The sequence below is a fragment of the Blastomyces dermatitidis genome (assembly GCF_000003525.1).
Source record: "Blastomyces dermatitidis ER-3 genomic scaffold supercont1.3, whole genome shotgun sequence".
Taxonomy (NCBI): domain Eukaryota; kingdom Fungi; phylum Ascomycota; class Eurotiomycetes; order Onygenales; family Ajellomycetaceae; genus Blastomyces; species Blastomyces dermatitidis.
The window spans coordinates 227,275-238,723 of NW_025544776.1; the positions used below are offsets into that span (position 1 = coordinate 227,275).

At 36.2% G+C, this 11,449-nt stretch overlaps 1 protein-coding gene across 2 annotated transcripts; it reads right to left on the reverse strand.

The window, feature by feature from the left end:
• Positions 1-6,993: 6,993 nt before the first annotated feature.
• Positions 6,994-9,993, reverse strand: BDCG_02441. 2 transcript variants are annotated; one of them, XM_045417981.1, is made up of 5 exons: positions 9,949-9,993; positions 9,416-9,821; positions 9,055-9,140; positions 8,657-8,952; positions 6,994-8,571 (listed from the first exon to the last, which is right to left on the reverse strand). In XM_045417981.1, the coding sequence occupies exons 2-5, from the start codon at positions 9,424-9,426 to the stop codon at positions 8,392-8,394; spliced, it is 573 nt and encodes a 190-aa protein (XP_045274662.1). In that variant the 5' UTR covers positions 9,427-9,821; positions 9,949-9,993; the 3' UTR covers positions 6,994-8,391. The 2 variants fall into 2 exon arrangements, with proteins under 2 accessions (XP_045274662.1, XP_045280056.1); XM_045417982.1 differs by lacking the exon at positions 9,949-9,993 and having other exon boundaries at positions 7,026-8,571; positions 9,416-9,859.
• Positions 9,994-11,449: the final 1,456 nt, after the last annotated feature.

Here is an 11,449-nt window from a genome sequence, read left to right on the forward strand (position 1 = left end):
AGCTGAAGAGAATGAAGATGCAGTTATAAGTGATGATATTTCTACTTCATCAGTCAGTAAAAAGTGATCAGAGAAGTTACAGAGACATTCATAAGAAGCTCAGCAGTGATCAGATATTGTTTATAAAGATATTAAAATTGAAAATTTTTATTCTTAAGAAGTTCTTGAATCAATATACAGATATTGTCAGAAACACTCTCTCTCTATTATCTGAATAAAAACACTTCACAGATGAATGAGAATACTCACAGTTTGTAAGAATGAGAGCTGTTATAAAAAAAGAGAAAAGAAGATGAGATTTCACAGATAGATCTGAGATATTTATACTACTCTAGAGAGATTTACTTACACTGTGAGTGATTTCACAGAACAGTCAGATTACTCTAGTAAATAAGAGTGATTATAAATTACAGGTCTGAATCTTTCTATATGACTATAAAGAGTGATTACAGATCACAGATATCTTGATTCTACAATTCTACAGAGTTAGTGAAAGAATGAAAAATTTCTCACAATTCTACAGTGTCAAAGAACAATAATTTATAAGAATGAGTAAAAGATCAACTCACAAATGTTTCTCTTTAATAAGAGTAATCTCACAGAGAGTGATTCATCTGTGAGATGAATCTGTGTAATAATTACACAAGAATCTTATAAAAATAATTGAGAGTCAACTGAAACTCTTCTGTATAAAAGATACAAGATAAATCTGTGTGATAGTTAGAGAAGAATCTGTAGATTATAAAGAATCTTATAAAACAAGAAACTGAGTAACAGACTCTTTTTTCTTCACAGTAACAAGGGATTTTTCCTCACTGAGATTTTTTATAGATATGAAGAGTTTTTAGTGAGTATCACTGCAGTGCTGAGCTGATTCTATGAAGTCACTCAGTGAAAGACTTCACAGATGAAGCCTTAGAGAGAGAGAGATATGTAAGAAATCTCACTTCTCACAGATTCTTTATCTCTATTTCTATCTCTCATATAATTAATAGAACTAGTGACTCTTGACTACACACAACTATATAGACTGGAGTTCATGAATACTATTCATAACTCAGCTTGAATACTATTATACATTTAATCTCTACATTTTATCTTTCTACTATAAATACTTCTAGTAGTTAACAGTACATATCACGCTAAGCTGCAAACATCTGAATAATCGCCTGCGAGCACTTATTCTTACAAGCAGAGCCATCTTGATATGAGTGATACACCTGTTACTTCAGAGTTCAGCTCAAGACTCAGAATCACACACTTCACTAGACAACTCATTGATAGAATGATCACTCATTATAAGAAAGCTTCTGACTTGTAAGATGAGACTGAGATCAGTTTTCACCAGAGTATGAAATTTGATGATGAGACAACAGAGAAACTTCAGAATAAAGAAAAGCAGAGTCAACATTCATCTGCAGAATCTGTTCATTTCAACTCATCAAATTCTTCACTGTTTCTCACTCTCAGAATGCTGACTTTTAATAGTGATCTGAATCAATCTATCTATTACACCGCAGGCAATCTTATGAATCTTATGCAGATAATACTACAGAATCAGATAACTGCAGCTGAAATCACTTAACATCTCACTACATCTGTATAAAGAGACACTACAAGAGATGAGTTGCAGAAATATCAGAAGAAAGTCAAATATGCACTAGATATTAAATCAGTGATCACATTTAATGACTCTAATTATGAAGTCTGATGTGTTGATATATTAACTGATGTAGAAGTTATTAATGAAACTGACATTCTATTAAGAACTTAACAAGAATTCTCTTTTACACATCATATCAATTCTGAGAAGTGAAGAATTCATTTCAAGTCTCTATATAGATGTATACTATTGAGTCTTGTTGAAAATGTTCAAATCACTATTGAAACCTTGAAAGCTGACAATACTGCAGCTCTGTGAAATAAGATCAATATTAAATATGTAATATCACTGACAGAAGAATGAGTTAATATCTTCAAGAAATTGACAAAATTACAAGTTAAGAAGAATGATTATCTTACTTTTCAGAGACATTTTCACTATCTTATTATCTGTTATAAAGAGCTTTGTCAGAGTACTGAGAATGTATATTATAATCTTTTTCTCAACAATCTACAAGATTATCAAAGATTATTTATTAAGACATATTTGAATGAGTTTTTCTTCACTGATCAGAGACTCATTGTCAATATTGATATTGATGATTTGATGAAGCAACTGATCAATCATACATTTAAGAAGATTATCATTGAGTGGAAAAAGCAGTCTCAGACTGATTCTGTGACTGTGAAAAAGAATAAGAACAAGAATAAGAATAAGAATGAGAAGAAAAGCACATCTGTATAAAAGTGCACTCACTGTAGAAGATATGAACATACTGTTGACAGGTGTTTCATCTTACACTCTGATAAAAAGAAAAAGAAGGATGAAAAGAAGAATGATAAGAAGAAAGAGAAGAAGAATGACTTAATAAGTTCTCAATCAGCAGCAAATGCAGTAATTACAAAGATTGAGTTCTATTTCTCTTTCACAGTTATCAGAAAATCATTCTCTAGATCTTGATATTTGAACACATATACAAGTCTGAATATGATAGACAAGCTTCATTCTTTTTCAAATATTAAATCTTTTAATGATAATATCTCTGTCAATTCTGCAACTGAGGAAACTGAGTTTGTCAAGAAGATTAAGACTATCATCTTGAAGATTGAGAATAATAATATTAACTTACAGAATGTTCACTATATTTCTAATATTACAGTTAACCTGCTCTCATTTGTGAAGCTTGAAGATCAGGGATTTCAATTTACATTATCTTTCATCATTTTCTCATTTTTCATTTGCAGAGCTCTGAACAGTGTTATTTTTTATACAGTTCAAACTGCTCAGAACAATATATATAAGATTGATGAATATAAGTTCAATGAGAATCTCAATCATTCAAACAAGACAGTCAAGTATATTACAATGTCTCATAAGTATGATTTTAACTGAAAAGTTGATCTTTCTATGACTGCTGTCACTACTGTTAATAATATTGATTCTGTGAATGTGAGAACATAGATATCAAAGATATCAAAGACTCTTTTAAATTGATATTACAATCTTGATCACATTCATACTGATGCTATAATTGCTATGATCAAGAATTCTCATACTAAAGTCATAATTAAAGATTCTAAGACTAAGTTCTTTTGTGAGAAATGTGTCAAGGCAGGTATGATATGAGATTATTTAAAAACACTGATGTCTAGATCTATCTGACTCATTGAGAAGGTTCATATTAACCTTATAGATAACAGATATACATTGAAAGATCTCTCTGACTATCTTTTAGAGTTCTGCTAGAGAATTAAATACTGAATACTTATCATCTGTGATGTGACTTGCTACTGTTAAGTATATTTTTTAAAGTTCAAGAATGAGACTGTTCAATACTTTGAGTTATGACTCAGATTCATGAGTAATCTCAGATATACAGTTTCTGCTTTTCTACAGACTGATATTGATGATGTTTTCCAATTCACATGTATGCACACAATTATGAATTCATATAATATTAAATGAGAATTAATGACATCATATTCATCACATCAGAATGGCATTTCTGAACATAAGATTCACACTATCATAGAACAGATTAGAGCTGCTCTTTTAAAAGATAATCTCTCTAAGAAGTTCTGAGTAGATGTTCTAGAGACAGTGATTGTAATAATCAATAATACTCTCACATCTACAGTTCTTTACAACTTAAAATTTTGATTCTCTACTGCAGAGACTTCTGTGATTTCAAGTTCATATAAGATTTCTTGATATGCACTTATGAATACCCCGCTGAATGTGAGGCATTTTCACTGATTAAGTACAGAGATTTTTGTTCACTTGCATGAATCTCAGTGACCTGTGAATAAGCTTTCTTCACATGTCAATTTCTATCATATTATTGAATTCAGTGACATATCAATATATCATCTATAGCATTCTGAATCTGACAAGATTATTGTCAGTAGTGATGTGAGATTCTCAATCACTGAAAAACTGATCATTACATCTGTGAAACTCATTAATTATATTGTTGAACTGAAGTCTGATATTCATCTGATTGATAATAAAGATGTCTCTGACATTGATGATCTGAATTCTACATGATTGCAGCCTGTGAAATCGCTGGCTATATATACTCTGAGTCTTATTACAGATAACCTTCTGAAGTTCTATAAGAATGTCATATCACAGTCAGAAAGAGTAGAAGATTATTGAAAGAAGTTCATATAATATGAGATTACTGATCTGAAGAGATGTAATACATGAAGTTTGATTTCTAGATCAGATATTCTGAGAGATGAACTAATTACTTCAGACTGTTAAGTATTTCTTGAGAAAGATAGATCTGCAGATCTGAATACTGATTCTGATAATATTCTTAGAAAATTACATTAAGTGATTTATAGTAACTGACTTAAGAAGAGTTCTAGAGAAGAGATCTACACTTCTGTTATTACTGATACTGTTAATTGTATTCTTTTTACAATAGCAGTACTACACAGTTGAACACTCTGTTAAGTGAATATAGTGATGATATATCTTTATAAGCATCTCACTAAGAAGATCTATATAAAATAACTCACTGAATTTAAAACAGGTTCACTGAAAACACTTGTCTATGTGATTGAGAGTAGTCTATACAGCCTGAACTCTGCAGTGAAGATCTGATATGATTACTTAACAGCTCTGTTAAGTAATCTTAGATTTATAGTCAGCACTTATAATTCAGTACTCTGATATCATATATTCAGATGTCATCTTTATATGACAATCTATGTTGATAATCTCAACATCATATTCAAAGCTTCTGAGAATGCTGATTAACTAGTGAGTATACTCAGTGAGAAATTAAAAGTCAAGAATCTACATCAGTTAATCAAGTATTTGAGTATAAAGATTAATTGTTCAGATAAGAGAATTGATTTGATATATTATTAATATATTAAATATCTTGTTGAAGATTTCTATCTTGATAATACAGCTGTTGTCAGAATATCAATGAAGAATGAATTCTGCATTGATAATTTCTCTATATCTGAGAAAGAGACTGATTTCACAATTCAGTGATATCAATATAATGTGAGTTACTTGCAATATCTTGCAGTTAAAACATATTCTGATATTACTCATACTGTCTTACTACTCACTCAACAGAATATTGATTCAACATCTCAATATTGAAAGACTCTATTACACATTATACATTATTTAAAAGAGATTATAAATCTGAGTATTTTCTACAGACATGATCTGTATAAGAGATCTGTTTCTATTATTTCTTCTGTTTCTACTGTTTCTTCTGTTTCTTTCATTTCTACTGATTTTTCTGTTTCTATCAATTCTTTCATTATTTCTGATTTCTCTGATGATTTCTATCTACTCTTCAGCTACTCAGATTCTGATTGAGCTGATCTCTTAAATAATGATAGAAAATCAACATCTAGCTATGTTTTTAAGCTTGCAGATAACTCAATTTCATAGCATTCAGTAAAGCAATCTTATATATCTCTAAGTTTCAATGAGACTGAATATGTGACTCTCAGTGAGATGATCTACAAGATAACATGAATTCAGAATCTCATAATTGAGCTTGATTTCATTACTATATCTCTGATACAGATTCTCACTGATAATAAGAGTGTTATAGATCTCACAAAGATGACAGTTATTACAGTCTGAAGTAAGCACATTGACATGTGTTTTCATTTTTTACATTGACAGTTAAATCAGAGAATCATTGATTTAGAATATATTCTCATCACTCAGATAATGATGAATAAACTCACTAAATCTCTAGATAATATGATATTTATGCAATTCATGATTTTGCTAGATCTTACAGGTACAAAAGTTAGAAATGTTTAATTTTACATTTATATTTGGTTTTGACAGACTATCTTGATGGTTTGGGTGTTTTTTTTTTGTATGTGATTCTTGTTATCTTGAGAGAGGGTGTTGGCTCTTACGGCTGTTGCGGTTAGTGATCTCACTAGATCACATGACCCACCACTATATTATGTTCCTGTAGATAGATCTATCAATACAACCTTCAACTATTCTACAAAATGTTCTTTCTGCTTTGTATGATTTGTTAATAATTATAATTATTTCTACACAAGCATCAAACGCTCGCTTACGCTCGCTTTGCTGCTTGCGCAGCCCTCTCTATCACTTTCACTCTCTATCTCTACCCCTCTCTTTCACCCTCTTCACCTCTACCTCTCTACCATCATCATCATCTCTACCGCCTCGCAGTCCTCTCTACTCCTCTCTACCACCTCTTCCACCCTCTACTCCCTTTACCATCATCATCACCTCTACCGCCCCGCAGCCCCCTCTATCACTTTCACTCTCTATCTCTACCTCTCTACCCCCCTCTTATCACCCCGATCATCTCTATCACTCTTACCACTCTCTTTCACTCTGTATCACCTTCATCATCATTATCAGATTAATCAGAGCTGTACAGGCTGCAGAGTCAGCTGTTCAATCCCATCTGAATTCAAAGAAGTGCACATGACATCACATGAGATCATGTTACAGAGCATTTGGCAAAATGAACATAGAGAAGAGTATAAAGAATGTAAATACTGTAGAGAATGTATGAAAGAAGCAGAATGAAAAAAAGAATGAAAATTTGAAGATTGATCTGAGCTGTATGAGTCAGGGCATTCAAATATTTTTGATAGAATGAACATAATATCACATTACAGTGTTTTTTGCATGGAAAAGTTGGTTTTTCTATAATAAATAGAGTATATTAATGAATGTATAGGTTGTAATGAATGTAGAGAAGAGTATAAAGAATGTAAATATAGTAGAGAACATCTGTAAAGGAAAGAATGAATATTAATATCAGAGTTATACAGGCCGCAGAGCCAGCTGTTCATGGATTTGATGAAGTGCACATGATATCATGTGAGGTCACATTACAGGGCATTTTACTCAGAAAAGTTGGTTTTTCTATAATATATAGAGAGAAGAGATATATAGAGAGATATATAGAGAGATATGACCCCACTCACTATATAGTGAGTGGTAAGCGTTACATAAAATCACACTGCTGAATTTTTCATCATCATTCCCACATTTATCATCTATCTCAACACGATTGAAAGACCTCAAGAGACTGAAAAATACATAGAAGCTGTCATAGAATTCAATGAAAAATTCTCTGATCTCAACTATGCTGCTTTTATCTATCAATTCAATGTTCTCTACTTGAAGAGCTTATTGAAGAGATTATTTGCATACATAATACAACGATTTGTAGAAGTGCAGAGACTCTATAGGAGATCACATGCTGGTGGAGCGATTGCCACTACAATGAAGTGTGTAATAGTTTTCAAAAACCTCATCACTGAATATGCACGGTTATAAAAGTACTGGAAACAGAAATGAATCAAAATAGAAACTCTTAAGATATATTGAGAATATAGACCAGACTCACTGCAAGGATGGAACAAAGCATGTTTGTGAAGCCAATGAATTAGCCATTTTTGAAAAATACAAGAAGCGGCGGCGGAAAGAAGTAAAATACATCAGTAATTCTTCTGATCATATCTCACCTCAAAATGAAGACCACCAGGATTACAGAGTTGTGCGGGGGAATCGACGGAATGAAAATGAAATAGTATAAGGCAACTGATAGAAAAGCACAGGGAAACATACAGCAAAGAAAATCATTTCCCTGATGAAACTACGGCTCACTGAGGTAGACAAGACGTGTAAAACATATAGAGCATAGAATAAACAAGATAGGAAGCGCATAGATTCCACATGTGGCAGAGTGATTGGGCTTAATTTTTTATCATGCTGTAGTTTGTGGTGGAGAAAAAAAAAAAAAAAAAAAAACCGAAAAAAGTGTTACAAAAGAGTTACAAAAGAAAAAAAGGAATTTCGTATCTCTCTTTTTCTTTATATCATTATTAAAAAGCATTGGAATCAGGTGGCACATTTCCCACTAGGAATGGAGTAAGGAAACCGCAATCCATCAGGTAGTTAATCAAGAAAAGGGCGGCTATGAGAGCGTGTGGAGGTAGGGAGGGTAAGAGTAAATGGCAGTAGAGCCGGCAGGGGGCTGAAGATGTAAGCATCGGGGATATACGATGATGAAAGGGTGCTTTGGACGGCATCGTACTGCATGCGTGAGACAGACAAACTAGCCAAAAAGCACCCTTTAAAAAAACCCTCACACGCCCCTTGAAAGTGAGAGAGGAGAGAGTCAGTCAAAAAAATAGACCCAACATTTGGCCGTGACTGGGCATTAAATGGTGGCATGTCTATGCGTGTGCAGATTGCAGATTGCAAGGTGACTGAATCCCCTTGCAGAAGTCGCCCCTCAATCACACTAGCCCATCATACAAAGACAAGGCGCTGACGATGGTTTCATCTCTCTTGCTTCCCTCTTTGAATTCCGCGAGGTCTAAGCTTCCATTCTCATCTTTATCCATCATGCGAAAGATCTTTCTCACCCGCTTCTCGGGCGTATCTTCGTCTTCGGGTAGTTTAACCATCGACCCAACCTAGAACACGCAATCCGGCACCGTTAGATTTTCAAAAGCTATAAACACATATAAGAGTGTATTACGCAAAAGAAGAACCATATACCATTTTATATATAGCCTCAACGATAGCCAGCATTTCTTCGTAGGTTATTTTCCCATCACCATCTATATCATATAACTGGAAAGCCCAGTCCAATTTATCTTCCATTCTTCCTCTAGAGGTGATGGACAACGCGCAAATGAACTCTTTGAAATCAATCATGCCGCTCTCATCGGAATCGAAGACTCTAAAAACGTAATTCGCGAACGAGGACGGGTCTCCAAAAGGGAAGAATTGCCGATAGATCTTTTGGAATTCTTCCTTCGTCAAGGTGCCAGAGGGGCAGTCCTTTAGAAAACCTAAGTGACCATGATTACACGTGTCAGCAGAAAGGCGAACAGAACCTTTCATATCAACCATCCCATGTCCTCGCGGCTTAATTGTGGAACAAGAATGAATACCTTTGTACCACTGCTGTAATTCCTTTCTATCAAAGTGGGTTGCTTTCTGCAGTTCGTCCAGTTGTGAAGGGGAGAGTTTTGACTGTCTTCATGGCAAAACATCGAATAGTTAGCACTTGTATCTTGAATATTAGACCTATCATTTGTGGTGGGGTGAGCTCCAGCACCGCTCCGTAGACAAACATATTGCGTGCATGTAGGGATTTCAGAATGAACCGACTAGGAGCAAGCCCCCGGTAAATGGCGTAAACCAGCCTATGAAGATAACGGGGGTAGGAGTCTTGGGTGGGGGGGGGGGGGGGGAAAGAGGAATTGACGCGGGAAAGCGCTGTGAAACATTCTGGGAGAACTGGGTGCTCACGATTTCCCCATGGCTGCGAATGGCGGAATAAACAGCGACTGAAAAGCAGTTTCTCGTCCTCAATCTTAGAATCTTTGCATGGAAACAGGCGTCTTAGGAAGGAAGTGTATATTGCGATATTTGAAAGACCTTGGGCGGGGTAGATGTTTGAGCTGACGGTTCGCAAGCGGGATAGATAGCGGGGAACGTACGGGGGAAAATGCGCCGTATAATAGAGAAATCGTTGTATTTAGCGAAGTTAGGTGTTATACGGGATGGTTGGACTGATGTGGACGGCGAACGAGGAGGCGGGAGAGGAGGAATAGGGAATAGGGAACCAGGGGAGGGGGAACGGATGCTGAAGATAAGTTGTTGGTTGGATGGCATCGAGGCGACGTTGGCCTGGGTTGGAAAGGCTGAAAATGGTCTAGATGGGGAACATTGCCCAAAGCGGGTTAGTCTCGGGTTCAATGCTGACAAACTTTGCGGCTCAATCTGACGTGAGTCCCGATTCGGAAAAGTTCAAAGGACTATGCCAACTTTGGGTCGCTTGCCCTAATTATTATAACCAGATCTGCTTCATCCCACCTCACTTGACAGACTGTCTAATAGGTTGTACACTGTACATGATGCACATGCAAGTCACAATGTATGAGTCTCAGGCTAAAACAAAATTTCTTCTCGTGATCCCTCGGCGGATGCATAGAATGGCATCAATGGGGCTGCCCCGTCAGGTGGGGCGTGCAAGGCTGCAACCAACCGACTGAGCTATCTTTGTACGGGTTTGATGAAAGGAAGCAATAGTGTTTGACCCTGCCAGTCTCTTCAGTCTCATGTCTGTTCCAAGCCGACCAGATCCATGGTAATGCCCAAGTTAATGAGGCTTTTGTTGGACTAATCCCATTTTAAAGATCAAACAATAATGGAGAGAACTATATATGTACATGTACATTACATACAGTACTTGTTAGGGTTTCAACATATGCTTGAATCCCCCATTCTACTCCCTACTTCCGACCTCTATGCTTTGAGGAAATAAAGGAGATTTACCCAGCCCATGTTCTGCAATTCCGCGCCACCATTGCCCTCGAGAAGACTATAATTCTGTTATTTGATCTATGAGAGGAAATTAAGTTTTAGTTCAAGTCAGCCTAAACGGACAGCGTCTCCGTCTGAAGAAATGGATTTCAATTCAACAAGTCTCACAGATTAAGGACTAGACAACAGCAAATCATTGACTGTTAGAAGAGCATTTGACGCTCTCCCCGTCACATGAGCGACGATTACCATTGTTCAACACAGTTTCAACCATTACTTCTTTTCCAGTGTATTTCCAGGGACCAGTATCTCCAACTCTTTCCGCGACCAAGCCTGCGAATCCTAACTCTCTATTCGGAGCCGACTAGCCTCCCCCCGTGTGAGAGCAAGGTAAATCCCCACACCTACTGAGATCAGCGAAAACAAGAATGATGCTGATGCTGGGATCTGGAAACTAGTTCCTATCTCTGCTACGTCATGTTTGCTAAAAATATTTGCTCAGATAATGTCAGCCGAACCTGTCGCATTGCGGAGCGAGGGTGAACAGTGAGGATAGTTGGCTAGGAAGGCCCTGGCACTGGCACCGAGTTTTCTAGAATTCTGTCTGATACTTCCCTCGCATCCTCTCCTCCTTCCCGTCAACATCCTGCTCCTGGATTTTGCCCGACTCTCCGCAACTGGGCTAAATTCATACCAGAAAATCCATCTCGCTAGGAGCCATCTCGCTAGGGAGTAGCTATTCATGTATTAATTTATTACTACTCTCAGCCCAAGCCAGATCATTTGTGCCACTGAGATCACGGTGGCCCCTACCTCGCTGTACATACATCCAAATACTGTCTATAAGATCGCATTTCAATAAAACTCTGTACAAATACAGGCACTTTGGGGTAGGGCGGATTATTTTTGCTCCGCTCAAGATTTTCAGGGGCACAGATGATGTCAATCAGATGTGACAATCAGACGATGGGGCTAGGGCGAAGAAAGCGCAGGAGATCACAAATCTATACCTGGCAT